This window comes from Hippichthys cyanospilos, chromosome 16 (assembly GCF_059441005.1).
Source record: "Hippichthys cyanospilos isolate Australia breed blue-spotted pipefish chromosome 16, RoL_Hcya_1.0, whole genome shotgun sequence".
Classification (NCBI taxonomy): Eukaryota; Metazoa; Chordata; class Actinopteri; order Syngnathiformes; family Syngnathidae; genus Hippichthys; species Hippichthys cyanospilos.
The window spans coordinates 9,359,809-9,383,903 of NC_142384.1; the positions used below are offsets into that span (position 1 = coordinate 9,359,809).

At 41.6% G+C, this 24,095-nt stretch overlaps 2 protein-coding genes across 4 annotated transcripts in view; both read right to left on the reverse strand.

Annotated features, from left to right (window-relative positions):
• Positions 1-202: 202 nt before the first annotated feature.
• prkcsh (PRKCSH beta subunit of glucosidase II) lies at positions 203-8,343 on the reverse strand. The gene is made up of 18 exons (XM_088437564.1): positions 8,245-8,343; positions 7,927-8,040; positions 7,582-7,698; positions 7,413-7,508; positions 7,273-7,330; positions 6,202-6,319; positions 5,943-6,072; positions 5,788-5,872; positions 5,566-5,644; positions 4,779-4,862; positions 4,500-4,697; positions 4,333-4,417; positions 3,900-3,969; positions 2,661-2,750; positions 2,507-2,581; positions 2,334-2,433; positions 2,098-2,257; positions 203-366 (listed from the first exon to the last, which is right to left on the reverse strand). The coding sequence occupies exons 2-17, from the start codon at positions 8,021-8,023 to the stop codon at positions 2,111-2,113; spliced, it is 1,629 nt and encodes a 542-aa protein (XP_088293690.1). The 5' UTR covers positions 8,024-8,040; positions 8,245-8,343; the 3' UTR covers positions 203-366; positions 2,098-2,110.
• Positions 8,344-8,939: 596 nt separating this feature from the next.
• Positions 8,940-24,095, reverse strand: part of pde4a (phosphodiesterase 4A, cAMP-specific) — a 63,009-nt gene continuing 47,853 nt past the window's right edge. For 2 of the 3 annotated variants that reach the window (XM_088437560.1, XM_088437563.1), the window contains exons 7-14: positions 19,002-19,364; positions 18,784-18,882; positions 17,900-18,064; positions 17,706-17,805; positions 16,699-16,853; positions 16,494-16,616; positions 14,076-14,258; positions 8,940-13,735 (exon numbers count right to left, since the gene is read on the reverse strand). In XM_088437560.1, coding sequence (XP_088293686.1) covers positions 13,244-13,735; positions 14,076-14,258; positions 16,494-16,616; positions 16,699-16,853; positions 17,706-17,805; positions 17,900-18,064; positions 18,784-18,882; positions 19,002-19,364 — 1,680 coding nt within the window. In that variant the 3' untranslated portion in view covers positions 8,940-13,243. The remainder of the gene's footprint in view (positions 13,736-14,075; positions 14,259-16,493; positions 16,617-16,698; positions 16,854-17,705; positions 17,806-17,899; positions 18,065-18,783; positions 18,883-19,001; positions 19,365-24,095) is intronic. The other variant, XM_088437562.1, reaches the window with a different exon arrangement.

Here is a 24,095-nt window from a genome sequence, read left to right on the forward strand (position 1 = left end):
CAGAAGAAACAAAATACCGAGACAGGCAGAATCTGCACTGTAAAACAAACTGCAAAAGTTCTGAGTGATCCGAATATCTGACGGAAAAAAATATATTATACTGTCATTTCCTCAATTGACACAAAAACGGTTTAGAACTCAATATTACATAGTCACACATTGATCATTATGCAAATCGCATGAAAAATAATCCATAGACAACTGGAACACTAATATCACAATTTATTCACATTTCTTAAATTTAAAGCATTTGTCTCAAATGACCACAAACGGATAAAATGACTTATTTGTGTAAAAATGAAATAGTAGTGCGGTGGTGCCTCCCAACTTCCTGTTGCCGCGGCGACGTGGTCCCTGGTGAACGACCTGCAAGATGAACACAAACACGTTCAGTTTGGCACTCCGCAAACGACTTAGCTAGGTGTCAGATCCCCGTAGGGTTGAATTTCCGATGGCTAAGCAGGCGCCGGGTCAGCATGTAGAGCATTGTATTCAATTGAAAATATTAAGGACAACAACTGCGCCGCCAACAGTAAAACACTCATGTACTATATTGAATTATGTAGAACAGAAATACTTTAAATGAGGATGACAACAAAGCTGACAAGAATTTAGTAGGATGTAGAACAAAACAGCATTCTGTTAGTGGAAATGTGACAAAATAGGCTGGCAAACTAAAAAGGAAACTTGCTGTTTGTATGACAAGATCACAAATAAATTTGAGTTGGGTACCTGACAAGCATGCAGGAGCACTAATCCCACGTACTACTATCAAATACATTTTCCTTTAAATTCTTGTGTTAACACAAAACTTGCCACTGGGTTTCCAAAACCAAGAAATGAGTATGCATGCATTCATTTACACGGACAACTTTGATTTCAGGCTGCAGTGCGGCATTTCAGCGCTGCCAAACGCTCCTGTCCGAAACGACGTCGTTAAACTGTCACGTTTAATTAATTTTTCTCCCTCTATTAATGTAATGAACTCCTAGGAAGATGCCATTACCTTGCCTCAGCAGCGGTGCTGCTCGTCCTTCAGACAGAAAGCCGTAACGGCAAATCGACCAGTTTCCTTGCATTCAAATGATGAGATGCGCTATACCGTCGCTTAATCATGTTGATGGCGGCTGCATTTCATTCGATGTCAGTGAGCTTCATGTTTAACCCTTGCGCGATCTTTACGTCAAAGGCAATTGACATCAAAAGGAAAGCACTGAAAGAAGACGTTAGGTAGCTGAAATTTCGCCCAGATGGTGAAAACATGTCAAAGTTCAACATGGCACAGCCTCTTAGTTATCACGCTACCAGGAGGGAGCCATCGCTTGGCTAAAATGCAGTGAGAATGATGTGGATGGGTTAAGAATTGATGTTAAGTAAGCGAGCAGTAAAACATGCAAAGCAACTCACTGCAGCGTGTGCACGACTGTATGATATGACTTACAATACAGCGTTCCCTCGCCATTTCGAGCTTCACTTTTTGCTGCTTTGGTGTTTTGCTATTTTAAAAAAAATACATATGTCGACTGTTGTTCGGCTGCAAACAAAGGCACTTTTGCTTGAAACTAAAGCTGCTCGTCATGGCCTTGTGTGAGGGCATTTTAGCCCGAAAAAATCTCCGGTGGCAAGTTCCGCCAACAACTCGATCCTCTTCACAATTACTACAGGCAACTTATGTGCGTGCATGAGCATAGTAGGGGAGAGGGGGGAGTGTGGGTAACGTGCATGTATAAAATCAAGTGAAACTCTTCCTGTGTCTCCCGACTACAATCATTGGACATGAAAGGCCTTTTCGGAAACCTTCCATTGTGGTGAATGGGCGTCATGTTCCAGTATGGTGGCATGGACTTGAGGAGAGTTAATGGTGGCTCTTGGTGCGCTCTGGTGCACTGAATGTTGTTTCTTGTATAAAATAAATAAAGTTTGTGCCCAAAAAAAGAGACACATGCCTGTTAAGGCTCCGTACTATGAAGATTATTGTGCATAGGGAAGACAGGTAGGATAAGTTTTATTAATGTATGGACAATGTCCACCGGGGGTTTTGTGGTTTCCATTAACCGTGAAACACGGGGGAGCACTGTATGAGAAAATATTACTCACGAGTGGAGTAGGTTTAAAGTTCGACATGCTCATGCAGCATGGGGTCCAAGGTCTTGGGGTCCTGGCAGAGGGCGGGAGTGGTAAACTCCATTAAATACTCGCAGCGACTGGGTTCAGTTGTGGACGTTACAGCAGTCTCTTTCCCACATTTTAGCTTAACCTGCAAGATAAATAGCCAAACGTTATCTTTTTTTCATTTTTTTTAAACGGCATTGGGAAGGTGCAATGAGACAGACCGTGGTGGATCTGTTGGGGCCTTGCCAGCAACCCATTCCATTCTCATATTTCATCACAGAGTAGATGTCACCTTCGGGACCGCTCCAATGACCCCAAGTCCTTCAAAGAAAAACACTCATAAGTTGCCAAGAGACCAGCCAAGTGTTATTAAACGCAGGCCCTTTTGCATTACCCTAAGCTGGTCTCTGAACCACCGTATTTGGGTTTCTGGGTTACTCGATTAAATGGGCAGAGCCTGTAGATATACCTGAGAAAACAAAGATATGAATTCCAAATACCACACAGGGAGGGGGGGGGGGGGGGGGGGGGGGGGCATGGGCACATACTCGCTAGTAGATAGGTCGTAGCATTGGCTGTAAAGGTAGGCAAACTCAGCACTGGGTCCAAAATCGGAAGTGGTTTCCTTTTCAATGTTCCTACAGATAACAAAACACATTGTCAGCTGGAAGCCAGGCAGAATCAGGGTGGCTTCACGCCACATAATTCAAGTGAAGCGGATCAGATTTTTTTTTTCTCCTCAAACGGAACAATTGAGATATGCATATTCAGGAAAAAAAAAAATGCATGAATCAGATACCTTCAGGCCAGTTTTTAAAAATGGGGACGGGATCTAGGTAAAATAGAAAATGGCAAAATTATGGATTTTTTTTAATCTGCTGATATGCGTTTTCGGAGGTGCTGAATGTAGTTTTATATTGTAGTATCACTTTTCACCACTAGATGGCACAAGGCCAACAAATCTTAGTAGCACTTCCATGGGCTCCATGGGCTGCGTCTGCTTATGTCGCCTGTCACAAGTAGGTTAAAAAAAAAAAATTCTGCCCTGTACGGTAATGCGAGCAGGCTTTTTTTTTTTCTTCTTTTTGTGAATTCATAAGGATATGCATGACAAGCTTCCATACCATGGAAATACAACTTTTTGGAGCTCATGTTCCAATGTTAATTTATCATTTGTCATCATTAAATTTATATGTCGGTAAAATGTCTGTTTTTGGCTTTTTCATTCACTCCACTTCTGACACCCATTACTGATAGCTACAACATTAGCTTTTTGGTTGTTGTTTCGTCATAGTAGTCGGTTTTAGAACAACACCATGAAACGGGCGCGGCAGCCACATGTTGAGAGGCACCTTTCACTTCTTCGTTGAAATGTCGGTAACAAAAAAAACCCATATTCCATAAGAAGATAAATCATCAATCTGCAAGTGTAGGATTCAATCATTCATATGCATAAATGTGGAAAGTTTTATATAGCATAATATGGGCCATTTAATAAACTACATTTTTAAATTAACATTTGATTCATTAACATTTTAAGACCATATTTATCCATATTAAAAATGCCATTTTTGTCATACATTTGGTTTGGATTTACATGGTCCTACGTGACCCCACCAGCATTTAAGTTTCTCATCCCTGAAATAGGGGGATATTTCATTCAGGAACAAGCGCTGAATCGGAATGCAGTACTTGGACCTGGCTATAAATCCAGATGGACATGTCAGAAAAAGGTACATCTGCATTAATGGAAAAGACGTCAGCCGTTTTCCGAGTACAGTACTTACTTCAACTGATCATCCAGTTCCCGGAGAGCTCGCTCAGCCTCATCAAACTGCTCTCTTGCCTTCTGGGCGGCTAACAAAGCACACATGTGAGATTCAATTACCGGGCCTTGATGGGAAATTTAATGCACACATGGTCACAACATAAGGCACGCCTACGCCATCGAATGAGATCGAGTAGTTAATGGTCTTGCATGACAGCACTGGATCATATGAAAATGCATTTTCATGCTCAAAGGAGAAGTACATGCCAGTTTTAAAGCAATATTTAAACATTCCCATCAACACGCAAGGATGACTGGAGGTTAACCGGGGTCATGCAATAAGAGTGTTCGAACTTTATAGTTATTATCAAAACAGACGGGATTTAATATTCAGGTATGCGGTCATGTGCATTTTTAGTGATTAGTCATCACTGAGTCACTCAAGCACTTACCATCAATGAGGTTTTGCGTTTCGTCATCGTAGGGCGGCATGGTCCCCTCGTCGTCATCCTTTTTTTCTTGTACCGCACTTGGTCTCTGTGTGATCAGCGCACACACACACGCGGTGAGTCAGAGGATACAACTTTTCTCACTTAGTGCATAAGCTCCTAAAGTGTACATTGTAGTCTGTTTCATCTTGGTCGTCATCTTCCTCCTCTTCGTCATCCTCCTCTCCCTGATGGTCGTCATCATCATCATCATCTTCTTCCACTGGGAGTTCACCCTCAGAGTAATGCTCAGATTCATTGTCGGACAGCGGTTCCCTTGTTTCCCCATTGGGCGCCTCCTTGGGCGGCGTCTCCACAGGCACATGTGCCTACCATCAAGAAAGCTCCATGTCACTGGACTTGAGGCTGGTTTGGACAAAGTGTGCTAATGTGGGGTGCCTTTGTCCTACCTTAGAGATGTATTTGTCTTTTATGTCCTTCCAGACTGCTTCAAACGCTACTGTGTCCACTTTGTCCACGCCTCCCAAAAGGGTCTGTGTACAAAGAAACATCTGACAGTTAAACCTCCAACAACCACCTTGACGACAATGCTAAAACGCAACAATGTAATAGGAAAATTTGCTGGACAAAAAAACAGAATGCATTAAAATCTGTGATTTTATCAGTTACTGGAATGGAGTCAATTATTATCAATTATTCAAATGTGAAACTTTTTGGGGGGTGGGGGAGTATATCTTTTGTTTGTTCTTTGAGAAAAGCACAAGTTGTTCTGATAAAAACAGTTGACAATGTATTAAAAAATGAAACATTTCATGTCTATTGGTAGAACAGATGTCATTCGAAATGTGTTGAAAGAAGGAAAAAAACATTAATTATTTAAACACTTTTATAATGGAGACAATTTATAGTCCCTCGGGATTATAGTGGGAGGTTTTTATATTATTTTTAAACCACTACCATTGCTCTAAAAATAAAAACACATTAAAATCAGTGATGTTATGAATTATTGACCTACTAATGGCCCCAATATAATCATCTCAATTTTTCTACTTGGAAACTTTTCTGGGAAAATACCACATATAAAAAGGAAACTTTTGTTTTACAACTTTATATCTAAAAGGACTGACAGCTACTGGAAAGATCAGATGGTCAAATTGTGATTAAACTTTCACCAAAAGTAAAGCTGTTTGAAAGGTTAAGATTTTAAAAATCACATTTTTTTTTTTTTTTTTTTACCTGAGCCTCTGCTTCAGTGAAAGAACCATCTGAATCTGTGTCAAACTCACTGTGGGCCTGAAGCTCAGCCAGGGAGACCCTGTTATGAACATTCATTTTATGAGTGAATCAAACCATTAAAATGATAAATGTTCCCAATATATCAAAGTAATATACATGTTCTGTAGGCGGGACATCGTACATCATTTTAAATGTCATTACGGTTTGGGTGCCGATACTCACAAGCCATCGCCATCATCATCCAGTTCAAGAAACACCTCAGCCATTCGAGCCCTGTCCTTCTCCGCACGTACTGCGGCCTTTTGATCTGGACAAACAATTATTGCAGTAAATATGAGAATTAGGTAACCCGCAAATAATGTGACAGATCTGGTTACCTTCCCAAGCCTTGAGGTGGCGCCCTTTAGCTTCTTTCTCAGGTTCCTCAGCCGCTTCCTTCACTGTTCTCAGAGCCTCCACCTTCTCCTCTAGTTGTTTCTTACTGGCTTCTAAATCTAATGCTTTGGCCTGCAAGGGCGAACAAATGCTTTTATTTAAACACAATAAAAAGTGCACTAAATGAGAATAATTTTATCTACATTTTCAAGTGGTAACCAATGTGTCATTTTTTTTTCCAAATTTGAGCTACTTTCGCACCTTCTTCTCCTCCAGACCCCTTTTGGCCTCCTGAATGAGTTGCTGTTTGAGCAGGAAACCCTCCTTGGCGATCTCAGCCAGTTTTTGCAGGCTCTCTTTCTCCTTGCGCCCCAATTCTCTGCAAGCGGGAAAAAAAAAAACATTTAAAATTGTGAAACCTTTAAAAACCTACGTACACACAGTACATTTTTTTAAAGGAGTTCCATCAACTGTGCAGGTGTACCCAAACGCGTACAGATAATTGGGACAAATTTGAGCATTTTCCTCCCTTATGATCAAAGTCAGCTTACCGAGGGTGTGTATTTTCAAAAGCACCCATCCTTAAAGAGTTCTGGCTTCATAGTGAATTTCTGAATACACCCTAGGGCAGTGGTTCTGAAATGGGGGTACGTTTACCCCTAGGGGTACATGAATACACTTCAGGGGAGAAGTGAGATTTTTATGTTTCTGCAAGGATTGGCAAATCTAATTTATTGCTTTTTAAAGCTGTGACAAGAACAGTCGTTTTCGGTTTCAAACTCAGAGCAAATTAATTGGAACATGAAGCAACTCAGACTAACTTGTTATTTTGTTTTTGTAAAACTCTGCCTTTTATTTGTTATTTTATAAGGATGAGCATTGCCATTAGTGAGGCAATTTTAAAGCAGATTGATCAAAATTTAAATAGATGTTACACACTGCCAGAAACATATGCCTACAAATGCACTTATTAAATCAGATATGGATACCATAGTAGTGATTGAAGTCCCCCCCCAATCCAAAAATGTGTTGTGCTTATTATGGGATGGTAGGCTGGGGAAAAAAAACAACAACAACAAGGGAATCAATGAGAAACGGTTGAAAACCACTTCCCAAGGGAACTTGAACTTGGGGGTGTGAATCTGAGCTCTACTGTTTTGGTCAAATAATCTCCAAGACACAAATACTCAGGAGCAACTTAAAATATTGTGACAGTTTGATTTGTCCTTCCCTTATTGAAAGACTGGTACTTCAATGAGGATTTTGTTTCCGGGTCATGTGAGATGTCCTTTTTTTTTTACTAACGTATGTGACTAATGTAGTCATATTTACCTGCAAGTATTTGGGCAGCTAGCACCACTGTTGTACTCATCAGTTGCGTCACAGCAGTCTGTAAAGAGTATATTTCCATTGAATATAAGTCATAACTACTAGTTGCGTAGAAAAAGGGATAATGGTAGAAGTGACCTTACCGCATACGCCATCGTTGATGCGGGATGATGGGATAAACATTGGTCGATGTCCCGCATTAGTGCAATGGAAGCTCCCATTGGGGCAAGCCGGAGTGCCTGCAAAGTGAAGAAACGACCCAGATGCATTAAATGCAATTTTGAAGATTAGGAAGCTGCCAAATGTACAAACCTGGCTCATCCGAACCATCCTGACAGTCACAGTAGTCATCATTCACCCTGTCAAAAGGAATTGTGCGGGAGCCATCCAAACAAGTGAACGGCTTGCCCTCCACGTAAAAGTGTTTTTCTGTTGGACAAAGTAATATCATTCAATTATTGCAGAATGCTATTTTCTTATTTAAAAAAAAAAAAAAAAACACAGCACAAAAATACGACTGTTTTGAGAGGAACTGCATCATTGGCATTTCGAGTCATTTCAAACTAGAACGGTCATTTAGGATGCAAAATATTTAAAATACGACGTGGAAAACTCGCAAGTCAAGGCCACTGTGCTAAAAAATATATTTTTACTTACTTGAAAGGGGGACACCGCGGGGGCGCTGCACTTCCACGGTCGAGACTGCCGCAGTAAGCGACAGCAAAGGGATGAGGCACTGCCAAGCCATCGCCATATTTCAATTTCTTCTCTCTGTCGCAAACAGCCGGCTTGTATAAGTGCAATTCAAACACGAAATTGGTTCTTTACAGGCTGACGTTACTCCTCGCAAAAAAGCAGCAAGCCCCAACGTATCCCGAGCTAATTGTACAGAGATAACGCAAACTTATCGATATTTGTGACCAAGCAAAAACGTCAAAGATAGGAAAAACAAAAATATATGAAAATTGAACGTACCAGTAACGTTGTTTTGTCCTCCCTGCGAGAAAAACAAGCTAATAGCTACCCGTAGCTTCTCTGCGTTGGTTCCGTAAAACGCATTGCGCATGCGTAAGGACCGGCCCTGCTGTTTCGAAGCATATGATTGGTTGGTTTTATCAGAAAGCTAACTGTGATTGGTTAATGAAGTGGTAATACGTTAGCTATTTCATTGATTCGTCTTTTATGATACATACGGATTGGCTGAGAACTATGTCACTCAAGAGTGCAGCCATCTCGTGCCAGTTATGTCAAAAGTTGAAAAGTCGACTTTTAATCTTTATTTTAATCTAAACACTGATATCTGAACTGCTGCCATTATTCTTTATTATTATTACCTTCACACTTAAATGTTGAATCTATTTACACTGAACAACAATATAAAAAGGAACACAGAGAATATCAATGACTACGGTTAATCAAAATATGTTTTCTATTCTATTTTATATACTGTTCATATTTATTTAATATGCCCCAGTCGGAGAAGCGCTCTCTATTTTGTTGCATACCTGCTGTGCAATGACAAGAGATGCTATTCTATTCTATTCTATTCTATTCTATTCTATTCTATTCTATTCTATTCTATTCTATTCTATTCTATTCTAATGGGATAGGAATTTTGTGTTCTATTTCACCATAAAAGCCCAAACAAACTTACAACCAAAAGTACCATGTGATATAAAAATCGACCTTTATTGTATTTCTAACACACTTTACAGTACCGAACAGTGAAATAAAAAATAATATATATATTTATACTGTTATACTATCATTTTTTTTATATTTATATACATATATATTGGTATTTGCTTATTAAATGCATTTATTCACAAAATGACACCTCGGCTCTTTTTAAGAGGAAAAAAAAATCATAAAAATAATATAATAAAAAATAACAGGACACATTTACACATTACAGCGAGATCATTTACAAATATTACAATCATTTCATGTGTTTTATCCCCATGTATAATTTCTCCCGCTTTTTGTGAAATCACACGCACACATTCGCCCACGTGTGAATTAAAGCTAACGAAAATACTCTTTCGAGGGAGTCAGTCTGCATCGCTCCAACCTGACAGGCAGGTTATTTGTTAAAGTTACTAAGAAAGAAGAGGAGGTGATCGTGCTAGAAATGGTCAAGATAGATAAGGATACACTTTTTGATCTTTGAACGCGTCACATCCTGCGTGACTACAATATAGCCGCTGAAGTTTTGACTTTACAAGTCAAATGAATTCATTCTCACGTGGTCGAGAAGCGAATGGCTCCTTTTGACTCGACATTGTACAATGTATGTTTGTCATTTGGCCCAGTGGAAAATGATCATAATGCTGACACCCCCCAGCACAGGCCAAACACACACACACAAGAAAACAAACACACACACACACACACACACACACACACACACACACACACACACACACACACACACACACACGACTTGAAACTCTGCCTCCGAGCCTGGTGAAATAAAGTGCTGTTACACATATATTTGAACAACAAAGAGGTGACCGTACAGGCAAACGAGAACATACTGAAGAGGTGAAGGTTGTGGCCTGCAATGTGTTTGTAATGTTCAATCATTTACAATGCAATATACATTATATACAAGGATGATTATGCTTACACCTACAGTATATCCACTTGATTTTTTTTTTCCCACCAGCCACAGGAATGATATAAAAATAAACTGTACACAAACTGTTCAAAGAAAACACACTCCCCGTGGTTTTCTTTTTCATCATTTTTAAAAAGAATGGCAGCAATCAATCCACTGAATAATCTTCTTATTAATAAGAAACAATTCGCTACAGTATCGTGTTTGTATGGCAATTAAATAGTAACTTTTTTTTTTTATAACTACATGACATCACAAGAAGAAGCCACCAAAAAAAGAAAACAAGGAGGGCTTAAGTGCATATGGGAATGTTGTGTTGATGATTGTTATTCCATATTTCTGTGGATGCACAAATATACAAGAGCTTCGGTTCTGACCTGCAGAACCAGCTTTCACTACCTTTTATCATCATTTGCTTTTTACCCTGTGAAAACGACGGTATTAAAAAAAAATGAAGCATACGTTGAACAAAATATTAGGACTTCTTGTTCTTTCACACTGTCGAGCAACTTCAAACAAGGCTTTGAAATGCACACATTGGCTGACTTTTTTATATCTTAATCAATTATTAAAATTTGAGATCACACACGACGAAGAAAACATTTAATTCGTGGTGCTCTTTTTATGTATGGGCTTGAAAAAAAAGGAAAAAAAATATTAACTGGAAAAACAAAGAAATTACCCCCCCACGCACCCCCCCCCAAAAAAGGCTGCAGGTTGCAAACTGTTGTTGTAGTACCAAGACTGTCCTGTAAGAGACAGTAAGGAGCTATGTGGCATCCAAAGAAGAAAGCAATTAGACAAAGCGAGGCTAACTGTGTTGGCTTCTCTTGTAATGCTAATGTGTGGGCAAACTCTTCCTTTTGTCATTTAAATTATGGGATTTGATCTGTGAGATACGTTATACAAACACCTTTGTTTGTGGCCACAGCACAAGTGCTTACAAATTGATTGGCTAATGTTCTGTCCCATTTAACAATCAGAGTCACAGTTATACTGATAAATTTCAGCCTCTACAATTTTCCAAAAATATCAGGGCTTTTCTTCAACGTCATCTCTTTCATGCATCTTTTGTTGACTTTGATCGGAGATGTAGATGATTATTGGTATGTGTGTGCCCTGCTTAAATCCTCACGAAAATAAAACATGATTATTTCATCCATGTGGTAGCTACAATGTAGGTATTTTAACAACAGCAAAAACACATTCTTTACGTTGGTCAGAGCACAGCCATAACATATCTGTAAATATTTGACCAATGCACTGAAGCTAGCACTCGAATGAAGTATAAAGATAATAGACTAACTAATAAATTAATCGATGTAATGTATACAAGTATGAATCCTGCCTCTGATTTTCAGGCAAAACAACAAAATGATAGTACACCTTCAGCGATCCGCTCTGCCTGAAATTTAGGTGGATTTGGATGTGGTGACCTATTGAAGCTCATTCCAGCCAGTAAAACAACAACAAGAAAAATCCACAAATGTATCCCCAATTCATTTGTGTCTGCTTGTGTCAATTTTGTCTCAGCAAGAAAACAAAGCAATGCATTCAACACAAACGCGAGACATCATTGAAAAGACCAAGAGGTCCACCAGTGAGCACACTAGAACTGAGTATGAAAGTTCAAATGAGTCAAACACATTAATAGGAACATCAATAGACACAAATGAATAGGTGGTTAAAACTGTGGGGGTTCTTTCTTATTGATTTGCCATCAGAACCCTGTTTCCAGCAGTGGATGTTTTATTTTTTAATTTTATTATTATTAGTGGTATTATTATTATAGGAAAAACTTGTCCACACTTAAAAAATAGCCAATTTTTTTTTTTTTTAAATGGTGAAAAGGGCTGCAGCTGGATGTAGAATTTATATATATATATATATATATATATATATATATATATATATATCCTCTGGAGGAAGACAAACTTTAATAATTTGATATTATATAAATACATCACATATATAGATAGATTAGTTCTGTCAAACTAGTAAAGTATTTTACCAATATTGGGGAAAAAAATGGATAATCAACCACAATTAGTCATTTTTCAACCACTCTTTTCTTCAAAGCTTTCAACTGATATTTACTTGACTGCTTTTCAAAGTATAACTATGTAATTTTCCATCTTTGTGCTGATGAATCTTTCGAATTTTGGTCGCAAAGTGAGCAGAATGTATATGTTGGAGGGAATGGGCTTCTCTAGGTGACAGAGCGGAAGGTGTCTGAGTTTCAAATAATATCGGAAAAGGTCTACAATACAAGGGATTTCCAGACCAGCATTCCTGAATTCCTTTTCCCATTATCCACAATAATCTATTTTGGTGATCATCATATGAGGACTTCAACACAGCGGCGTGAAATTGATCTGCCGATGGCATAACAATCCCACCCCCATCCTCCCCCTGTTGAATAGAAAGTAAAGGCAAAACGTATGCGCCGAAGCATCGAATGGCTTATTGGAGGAAAGAAGTAAAGAGTCGGCTAGCGGTTGTGGCGGCGGTACGCGGTGGCGCTAATTGCTCTGTTATACCAGCGGGAGAGCAACAAAGGAAGACCTGACAGCTTAAAACATGTCACCACAGACACACCACAATAGCATGGACAGTAGCTTCAACAAGAGACAATCAAAAGTGAGAACAAACGCACACACCCGCGCGCAACTCCTGTCCCACAATGCATTGCTTCACCGCAGCTCTCCTTTCGGGAGGCTGGTGAGTTAGAAAAGGCACAGAGCCATCTTCTAGCTAATCTCTCTCTTGGTAAAGGTCTACGCACCCCCCAACATCCAAATTCCCCCGCCGACTTCCAACTTGCGTATTTTTCTTTTCCGACAGAAATGGAAAAAAAAACAGAAAGTTGCTCGCTTTGCTGAGGAGAAAAGTTCCTGTTGGGATTCTACTGAACATGAATCGCTAAGACGGACTAAAACACTCCATTGAAGAGATGGCTTTTTCCAAAACAAAAGAAAAGAATCATTGTTAGCGATCCGTCCTTGTAAATGCACACATACAAACATACAGCCAAGTGTGTGTTTGCAGGAAAATTGCCACCCGGGTGATGGAGGAGGGTGTGCTGCTATGCTCGATTATTCTGCACGCACCGCATTGAAAACGACCTCACGTGTGTTTATTTGTGTGCATGCCAGTCCCAGACTGCTACACCGTCTTTCTCCTGGAACGCTCACTACTTCACATCTACAGTTGCTGTGTGATGAACTCCTCTCCATTCCCTTTTTGAAAAATAGATTTAAAGGTCTGTATTGTTCACCGCGGTTCTATGATTCAGTTCTCGGTTTGGCCTCGCGAAAGGATGAAAAAGGATCGACGCGCGTGCTTGGGCGACACTCATGTATCGTCGGCTTGTGAAGAGGAATCCTCTTCTTCCTCTACAGGACTGGTGTCAGAAAGTCTCTCCCGCTTGGACTGGGTTTTGGCTTCCTCGCCCGGCTCCTCCTCCTCCTCCATCGCCACCTCCTCGTCCTCTTCCTCGATGATGTCCTCGTTTTCCTCCTCTTCCTCAGCCAGGACGTCCTCCTCCTCGTCTTCCTTGGCTTCCTCGTCGCCGTCCCGTCGCACATGGTTGGGGCACGCCGCCGCCGCCGCCTCGCCCTCGGCCTGAGAGCCGTCGTCGAGGGTGAGCTCGAATTGGAACTTGTCCACGCAGGCGTTGAGCTCCTTGTCCTGGCACACGGGAGGAGGCGAGGGGCTCTGCGGGATGGTACTCTGGTACCAGTCTCTGTTGTCCTCCAGAGTGTCCAGGATGTCCTGTGCGTCGGGGTGCACCAGGTCCCCCCAGGTTTCCCACAGTGGATGCACGATGTAGTCGATGAAGCCAACCTAAACGCAAAGGGGAGATGATGAATTGCCAGGGAAAAGGTCTTATTCATAAATGATAAATGCATGACTTTCTTCATTTTGTTGATCGCACACTGTATAGTGCCACCTGTTGCCTTGGCATGGGCCTGAAATGTTTTTTCAATGGATGGAGATTTTTTTTTTGGGCTGCCACTCTTAATGGATATCGCTTCTCTATTATTTGGACTCTACAACAAATTAGCATTAACATTGTAGGAGGATGACTACTGCCTTCCCATTTTAACAAGCCACCCTAGCATGGACATCATCTACCAGCTGGCTAGTGGTGCCGGGAGCCATACACACTGCCAAGATGGTTTACCTGACTCTTTTCCACAGAGGCAGTGTGCTTGTCGCACATGGGGCTGATCTCCATCCCTCGTTCTCTCTCCTTGTCACCTTGCCTGAAGAACTCCTCCATGATCCTCTCCGTCCATTGTCGGTATACGGCCAAGGGCTTGGTGGGATTGCTCAAGTCGGCGCAGTGCACCATGTTCCTCAACACCTGCATGGATGTAGTCGCAGATGTCGGTTAACCATTCATTTCACCCCCTTGAATAAAAACATCAGTAGATGTCATGTGTGTACATGGCATCTGTAATGCTGTTTTTATGTTGGAATTTGAAGCGCAAATGGCAAAACTTTTCAACAATGAGCTGAAAAAAACACACACGCATATTGTGGTGCATGTGTCATATTATCAATAAGAGAGACTGGAGGCAGAGAACACAATCTGAGTCAGAGCAACTGATCTTCTACAGAAGAGAGAAGGGGGTTAGCTCAGTCTAACCCATAGGTTAAACATCTGTCTTGCATGTTTCCCAGGATTCCCTCCCCAACACAAATAATACAAACGGTTAGCTCATATGTGAGCTTTGCAGGAGCTTGAAATGATCCTAAACATTTGAAGTGGGTGTGATTAAGAGAGAAAGCTCGAAAGCATGCTGGCCCTGGATGACCTGGAGAGGACTGGAGTTTGACTCCTACGCGCTAACCCCAACAGAGGACAGCCTCTCCTCTTCTGCCTTTTATTAGCTTCTCAAGCAAGGAGTGGGGTGTCCACAAAACAAAAAAGAAGTAGGATTTGCTAAACTTCCCCAACCTGTCGAGACCATTCCACTTTCTGTACAGAAGTGGTGCATCTGGCTCTAACAATACCGACACGCAGTCATCCTTCATCCATCAACATTTCTTTCATTCACTTTTTAACACACACATAGCAATTACATGGTTTTCACGGTATAATACATTTTGTACATTTTTCCATCAACATGTATGTGCCTTTAAGAGGCGGAGCATGGTGGGCTTGCATGTGATGTAGACGGGTCTGATTATGAGCGTTTGTGTTTATTTCTGTCAAAGAAAATTCACTTTTCCAAACATTTTACAACTATCTTTAAACAGCTGCGTGTCTTTCACTCATTGCTCGAAAAGGGCTTCGGATCTTCACCCAAACCAAGCTTCCGAGTCATCGGCTGAGAAAGTCATGTGTGGCTGTCGTATTACTTAAATCACAAGCGACAATTCTGAACGGCTTGTTTTTTTTGACCCATTTTTGGAAATAAAAGCCTACTTTTCCTAATACCTATGAATTTTCTGTAGTACTCATTAGAATCACGGGAAAGCTGAAAATGATCCTAGCGTACTTGTCACCAGTCAAGAATACACATTTAGATGTACAGTACTTACAATTTATAAATTAAAAAAAAAAATCACTCTGGGCAAACGGAGCCGCGAATCGAACCCCCAAACACAGAACTGAAACACAGAAGTCCTAACCTGTGACCCACTTCTGCCTTTTTCATAATAAATCTCCTTCAATCACTTTAAAAATCACTTTCGAGCCATGTTGCCATGACCTCCGCTGGAGAACGAGGCCTACTCCGATTCTCAGAATCCCTTGCTTGATAGATCTAATTGTGTAACACGGAATACGCAACACTCCTCCGCTGACCTACTTTTTGCAAATGGTCAAAAATCTAGGAGACCTGGAAGTCTGATAAAAAGGTTCTTGCCGCGCTCGAGTTCTTTGCTTTGAGACGCTACCTCGTTATCTCGCCACGATGCGATGAGTCAAATGGGGTCAAACGCGTGTGTGCGTGGCTGCCTGCCGCCTCCAGGTTGAGATGTCACGGTCCCTCGAGCTCGGCGCAGACAATAACGAGAGGCTCAGTCTTTCATTAAAGTGTCGCCTTGTGATATGTTGACAAAGTAGATCAAACTCTAAATTGAAAATGTGCCACAGGGAACAGGAGCGGGATCTCGCAGCCGTCTGGAATCTCACATCTTGCAGTTTGAAAACATTCGGAAAGGCTCTTTTTAAGTTTTGTCCATTTCATCTTCACCAATAGCAAATGGCGAAGAAGTCATTATTTATTATACCATCTGCTGTCGGCGTTCCGATACAGAAAATACACAATTTTGCTCAACACATTCATAATACAAGCATGAACAAATCTAAAAGTAAAAGATTTACTTAAGAATGCCTATTTGTTTACGGTTTTTGTTTCTGTGATTTGCTAACAGTCAATCAGTGCCAATTGGCATTGGCAGCCTACGCCATTTTGTACTGTTTCGACGGATAGCCCAAGTGCAGCTGTGTTAAGACAGCAGTAAGGTGGAACTATTTCTACAGCACGGAATCACTTTCATCCAAATTTTCCCCCAGCTGGGGGTGGCCAGTGGGGTAACAGGAAGGCATAGCACCTAGCTCCGCCCCTGATCCACCATCTTTTCTCACCTGTATCCGATCAGTGTAGTGGTCCAGCAGCAGAACTCCCGAGCTTGTCACTTTCTTGGTTTCCACCATCGTCTTGAGGTCTGCCAGCAGGCTCATGTGTTTGGACATATCTGTTGCCAAAACCTGAACACACAAATTCGCACTGATTATTGCTAGCCTAGATATTACCTAAAGTGGTCATAAGAGTTGGTAAACAAAAAGTCACCATATCAATGACAAGTTTCCTCAGGCTCTGCCTCTGCCTCTTGCTGAGGTTCTGGAAGATGTCACAGTTGTCCTCGTGGAGGAGCTTGAAGCCCACAGCCAGGTGATGGTTTTCCAGAACCGACTCATCGTTGTACATCAGCGCAAGTTCCGAGTCTGCGGGGGTAACATAGATGATTTAGCAAGAATAAAAAATATGTTGCGAAATACTTATATTAATATTAGCGGCAATTATTCTCTAGCTGTGTTCCTACACACGTAACCCTTTTAATAATCTTTTTTCCTCATCCAGAGGAAAAGGAAAACAGTGACTACATGACTCAGCAGAAATTACATCACCAAGCTAATTGCTCTCTTGAGTACATCTAAGGTACAAAAAGTCATCTTTTCATTTTCTAGCTGTGATAAAGAGCTTTACTATCTCAAAGGGACAAATGAATACAATGTTCTTTCTGTCTTTTATATTAATGAACTAGCTACATCTTTTTTTGACATGTTAGCATAGCAGCTAAAACAGCTTGCATGCACATGCTTTAGGAAATTATTTTTGTTTTATTTTTATTTATATTTAATTTTGTTCAAATAAAAACAAAAAATATAATTAAAAAACAGAAAACCAACAAATGATATCTTGGGTTTCTAAAATGAACTCAACTAAGTATATTGAAAACTATAAGATACTTTGTTTTGGTTGCGCATCGGTAGTTACAGAAGCAAGGTCAGTTGAGAATTTGATTTTACCTGATAACACAAAACTTAGTGATCGTTAGTTTAAATCTTTCACTCAACAAACAACTAAAACTAATCCTAAAAAAAATTAAACTAATGTAAAATAAAGCACATCAATTAGCAATAACATATTAGCTCTAATAGCGTATCAAAACTAACCAAATTTAAAATAGAAAATAAAAGAAAAACTCACAAACTATCATAACAAATACAAAGCTAGCACAAGCCTGATTTTATGTTGTGTTGTCTGCCGCGTCATGCACACGCGTCCCTACTCACTGGTATTTATGAGGAACTGGTTTGACACTCCAGGATGATCCACATCGTGGATGGCGGCCGCAAATAACGCAGCCAAAATCTCTAGATCAGTGAACACAGCCTGCCAAAGAACAAAGAAATAACACAATTATAGGCCAATTGTGGACTTAGCACACCGTGATCCGTTTAGCCGCGAAGCATTGATTGATAGTTACATCTAGAGCCGGCGTCGACAGCAGTACGTGCGTGGACTGAGTGACATCTGCTGCGTGGAGGCTGTTGTGGTAGGCCACGTTGGCATGGTAATGGTCCTCCAGAGTCATCACGTAGGTGACAAATGTATCCACTGGGATCCGAAAGGTCTTCAGTAGATCTCGCTCCTGAAACCGGGGAGAAACCGGTGAGCAGAAGCTGTCATCACCGTGAACGTCTGTCGCTTAATGTAGTACTTGTACATGTGGGTCAAACTGACCCATTTGAAAGTTAGGGTAAATGCTGAATGTAGTTTTTCAGAACAAGACTTCTGCTTGGCTTATATATAATAAACATATCTTTGTAAGTTGCAATAAGTTTTTTTTTTGTTTTTTTTTTTTGCAACTTCTTTGATAAGCAAAACCCATGTAAAAATGACCCAGCAAGGTTTACACAAAGAAAAGTGTGAACGATTTGGATAATTATCCATGACCCTGGGTCAAATTGACCCGGGATGTTGTTACTTTGTGAGTGGGTTTACAAGGAAAAAAAAAAGTTTTGACAATAGGATAAATAACATCTGGGTCAATTTGACCCAGACATATTATTGTTGTTCTTGAGCGATGAACATAAATCACTTGTTAAAACAAAATATTGATTGAGGATTTTACACATTTCGGTGACTAAAACCCCCCCGGGTCAAAGTGACCCAGAACATTATTGCTATTCCTTGCAACAAACATAAAAGGAGGCTTAACCGTCAGATTGGACAGACATGGCAACACGGAGACTGACTTCTGATTAGTCAAAAAAAAGTTTCAGATAGCATTTAGCATTAATGGTTATGACTCCCAAAGGGAAAGCCGACATACATTACATATTATATTGGGCGCCATGATTTCCTCACCTGGAAGATGGCAAACATAATGCAGCTCAGGGGTCTGTTGTTGGAGAACTCTGCCACACGAAAGATATTAAGGCCCCACTTGTTCAAGTCATTCAGCTCCTGAGGACACAAGATCAAAAACAATTATACATACAGACAGGAAATGTTCAAATTTAAACTTTTTACAGGAATAAGGTCAGAAAAGCACAAAAGAAAACATTGATCACCCCCCCACTCACTCTGGCTAACGCGTCCTCGTGTTCAGTCTTGACGCCGAAGCGAGGCAAGGTGGAGTTTGAAAGGCTGGAACTGTGCGTGAGTTTCTTCACGCCGCTGATGTGACACATGGGTTTGTCCCGCTCCCTCAAGGTCGGGGACGGGATCTCCACCTCGTTCTGCTTATCTGCCAGAGCCATTTCAGTCACGTTATGACAGCAGTCGTTAATTGTCGGGAAGAATTGGAGTCCCGGGTCAAAGCTACGATAGTTTGTCGAGAGGTTCCACGAACCTAGAAAGGTAGTGGAGATGTATTCGGACACCTGGTTCCCTGAGCGACTCATCTCTGACAAATGGGACAGCTCCCTGTTCAGCATCCTTTTGAACTGAAAAAAACACAAATACAAACGTTGTTCTTTCGATTTGATGATAGACTCGTTTTAGTTCACAACGTTTTCACACAGATAAACCCTTGTTAGAATATCATTCTAAAATAGCTGTTTTGTTCTCAAGATGGATTTAAAGATGAGTTTTGGTCGGTGAATATGTACAAAGTTTGGAAATAAGTTTTTTACTAATCATGATCTAAATATCAATCAATTTAATTGTGATCATGTGTTTTTATCGTAATTACACGGCCTTAAATCACAGCAATTACCTAGCATTCACCTCCAACTTATTTTCAATGTGAAGTGTGTTTTCAGAGAGCGGCTTGGTGGTTCGGAGTTCTCTTCCTGTGTGGAGTTTGCATGTTCTCCCCGAGCCTTCCAAAGCTTCCAAAAACATACATGGTAGGTGTATTGGACATTCAAAATTTTCCTTATGTGTGATTGGGTGCGTGAATGGTTGTTCGTCCCTGTGTGTCCTGCAATAGGCTGACAACCAGTTCAAGGGTGTCTGCCGCCTACTGCGTGAAGCCGGCTGAGATAGGCAACAACAAGATTGCAATCCTAGTGAGATTAAGTGGCTATAGAAAACAAATTAATCAGCACAAAGTACTATGCTATGCACGTCTGATTTACTAAACTTCAAAGTGTGTCTTTTATTCAGCAACTCCTTAAAATAGATTGTGTAACCTTATCAGTTTCATTTCTGGCTTGTCTGCCAGAAAACTGTGTCTCTATTGACAATGTGCAGCCGCATAAAATTGAACAAAAGAAAAACATGTTGCAAAGGATTCACTATAACACAACTTAGCAATTGAGGTTATTAATGTTCCAATTACTTTACTCTTAATTTGAAAACGAAACTGCCTGGTTCCTCTCAAGGCACTAAAACATCAAATTAGATTTATTGATACCTAGAGAAGGCCTGTTAAAATTTGATGTATCCCCTGAGGTGCCTTTACATACGCACAGGTGTACTGGCACCCCCTTTGAGAACGGCTAACATACACGCGAACAGGGCTGTCAAACTCTAACTTCTTGCCTGTGACTGATTTTGATCTAGTTTTCTTTCTTTCTTTCTTTCTTTCTTTCTTTCTTTCTTTCTTTCTTTCTTTCTTTCTTTCTTTCTTTCTTTCTTTCTTTCTTTCTTTCTTTCTTTCTTTCTTTCTTTCCTATAATAAGGATGCGAAAAGACAAAGTGTTTACTCTGATTTTTATTAATCGGTTTAAGAAATTCCACGAGATTGTCAGTCTTTGAAATGGTCTAAGTTTTCCTACGGGTCTTGTCCTAGATCTCATAAGAGTCCACTGAGTGTATCTCCATCATATTCAAAGATTACAAGGAACACAAGCACCCTTGTTTTGAGTCACATGTGTTGAATTCAATTATCATCATTATCATCACTGCGTCTTTAATCACAAAAGGTGAGAAAATCAATTATGATTCATGACACTTTTTTTTCACACAACAATGCTGTGCATGATGACGGCCATGTAATAATGTTCTGCAATCTTAATCCGTCCATCTTCTCATTTACATTTTCATGTTTGCAAACCTTAAATCAAGCGTTCTTTCTATTTTAAATTAGGATGTAAAAGGTGGACGTCTGTACGGTGAAGGCACAATGTGATGTCCTACTGACCGATCCCTCACACATAACAATCTCTTAGGCAACCCGAGCGAGCGGTTGCCGTGGCAACTCTTTCCTCGCAGCCAGTCGCTTGAGCTTGACGTGAGAGCGGCGGCTTGCTCGGGTGACAATTCGAAAAGGAGTAGGCAGGTGTCTCTGACCTTTATCAAGGTCAACTGCCGACACCCTCTTTCCTTCCTGCACTCCCCCCCCGCTCGACTCGTAAAACGCCACGGCGACCTGGAAACCACGCCCCCTTTTGCCTCCCTGCCATTTCGTTTACCATCATTCACTGTTATCGGCGGCTACACATATAGGTGATCTGACAGGCTGTCGGGCAGGATCAGGGAGGCCACGCGTAGTGGTACTTTAGGCCCCCAAACCGCCTCCCCTGTCGCCTTTTTTCCCCTCACGCCAATGCTGTAACACTGAGTCATAGCTGCCAACCGACACTCGAGCGGCGCCAGGACAAACAACACTTCCTCTGACACTGACTAATGAAGCGAGCGCCGCACAGATATGACCCACACGTGCTCAAACGCAACGTATGTACACGCAAGGGCCATTGTGTCTCGGCTCTCATGAGACCAGCATACAAAATGGTTCTCTGGAGAGAGCATGTGATATCAAACAGCGGCATGCAAATCAATCAATGGTCGAGTTTGAGTTCCCTTTCGTTCAACACCGTATTTTCTTCACAACTGTGTTCAAGGGCCGAAAATGTGCGCTTGTTTCATAAAGAGTCCACGGCAACAAAATAACTGGGCTTAAAAAACAATGAATACTAATTGAATCTATATTTATGACTTAACCAGCTAGTAGAGTCCACTGCAACAAAAAACAGGTGTGAAAAACAACAAATACCAATGAAATCAGAGCGAGTTTACTTCAAAAAAGGAAAAATATCTCCCCGAAAAATGAGAAAAGCTGACTTGGCAAGATTTCTTCAGACAATTAAACATAGCTTACTCACTAGCTGAGTCCGTTGCAACAAAATTACTGGGCTTAGCAAACAACAAATACGAATGCAATCAGAGATATTTTACTTTAAAAAAAAACTAACAAAAAATGGTGAAAATCTGACTTGGCAAGATTTCTTGAGACGAGTAAACATAGCGCACTAGCTAGCAGAGTCCACAGCAACAAAATAACTGGGCTAAACAAACAATAAATACCAATGAAATCAGAAATATTTTACTTTAAAAATAAAAAGCAAAATTATCTACCAAAAAGGGAGAAAAGCTGACAGCAAGATTTCTTGAGACAAGTAAACAAAATTTACAAGCTAGCTTCAATCAATACCATACATATTCGTATGCCAGTGTGTAATTCTCATTTTAAGACAAATTAAATAAATCAAATGACTTTGATTGATGTGTCGTTTTAAAAACTGTCAACTTGAAAATGAGCTTCAACATGAAATTGTATTAAGGCACAGGTGAAAGTTAAGTTTGTTACATTTATCTGCCGTTACAATGAATCTACATTATTGTCTAAACATTTTGCACGGGTTATATTTTTTTAATATATCAAACTTCCTTAAAAAAAATGTGTTATTGAACTCAATTAAAGGTGTAATCATGAAAAAAATATATTTTTTTTAATAAATATATATATTTTTTAATATAATCTATAATCTAAGATGTTTACATATTGCCCGGCCCTAGCATATATGTACATCTGTGACTGTGTGTATACACATTGTTCATGTCTTTTCACACGGTGTGAAATACGAATATTTCGGAAATAATTATGGAAATTGCCTGGTAAGAAGAAGTATTATTGCAAGCAAGCTACCCAGACCTCGATTCGATATTAAATTTTTGTTTTTTGCAGTGTGAATATTTCATTTCTAAAAGGAAGTACATGTATAGAAGTGATAAACTCGCGGAAATCAGAACGTAAACAAAGCACCTTTCCAACTTTTTGCTCCTATGTTACTCATAAAGGTGAATGCTAACAACGGGTCATGCACAGTTGGGACACTTGATGATTCCAGCAAGCTAAGATGGCCACTGCCAGGCCTCGTTTGCCCTCCGCGAGCCCTACCTGGTCCCACCAGCCGATGAGCCAGGGCCTGGAGCAGGTCTCGCAAAACAGGTCCACCAAAGGGGTCCTGCGCTGCGCCGTGGTCCCGCCCCCATCCAGGACCCCCCCGGCCGCCTCGCCGAGGTCCAGCTCTGCCCCTGCCCTCCCCTGCAGCGGGCTGTAGCTGGAGGAGCGGGGCAGCCGGTAGCCCCCCGGTACAGGCGAGGGACAGGGGGACGGCGTGGGATCAATGGCTTCCACCACACCCATGCTGAGGGTGACTGGGGGCTTGGGCCGGTGACACAAGCAGGATGTGCGGTAGTGGAGCGGGGTGGGAGCACTGCAGGTGCCCCATTGGCATGAGGGCGTCGTCAGGGCGCGTGGGGAAAGGCCAGGGCACTCCAGAGTGAAGGCTGCCCCGACAGGGGGTTGAAGGAACGGGGGCAGGGGGACGAGGGAAGGGTGCCGACTATCCTTGGCCTACATGCGGCACCCTGAAGCGGCTCGCCCGGTCAGCCCAGAGACGGATCCAGTCCAGCCTCACTTGCGAGCCCGAGACGCGGGGCCCGGGAGCCCCCCTGGAACTGGAAGCTGTGGAGACTACATCTCATCCCATTTGGTGATCCGGCTGACCTAAATGTGGAGCCGCGGCGGGGCGGAGGGGAAGCTGGAGGTAAACAGAGAGGGACCGTCTGAAGGACACGGAGAGGAAGATGAGGCCGACGTGAGGGAGACAGGGGCGCTCAAAAAAACGGGACGGTTAAATGACGGAAGCAGGCGAGGCGGGCAGACGCTGACGGCGGCGCCGCAGGATGACCCGGGTAGCCGACGACAGAGGCGGCCAGAACATGGGGAGGACAGCAAGAGGAGAGAATAAACAGGGCTGAAGAAAAGAAATCCGGGACGGTTCCTTGTCCGCCGCGGTCTGGGGATAAACAGGCTCCTTCTCCCTGCGTCGACCGCCCCTCCCCCACGGAACGGCTCCAAGGGGGCCAGCCCAGTCCTCGTAGCGGCGGATCAGCCTCGTCCGTCCCCGCCCGAGTCCGGGGTCCCGCTCCGCGTCACTCCGAGC

What these genes read in the sequence shown, in the direction of transcription:
- prkcsh (XM_088437564.1), bottom strand. Translation starts at nt 8,023, where the DNA reads ATGGCGATGGCTTGGCAGTGCCTCATCCCTTTGCTGTCGCTTACTGCG. An exon ending in CCACCTCAAGGCTTGGGAAG is followed by an intron (nt 5,873 to 5,942) that starts GTAACCAGATCT and finishes TTGTTTGTCCAG; the next exon opens with ATCAAAAGGCCGCAGTACGT. An exon ending in AAGATGAAACAGACTACAAT is followed by an intron (nt 4,418 to 4,499) that starts GTACACTTTAGG and finishes CTGATCACACAG; the next exon opens with AGACCAAGTGCGGTACAAGA.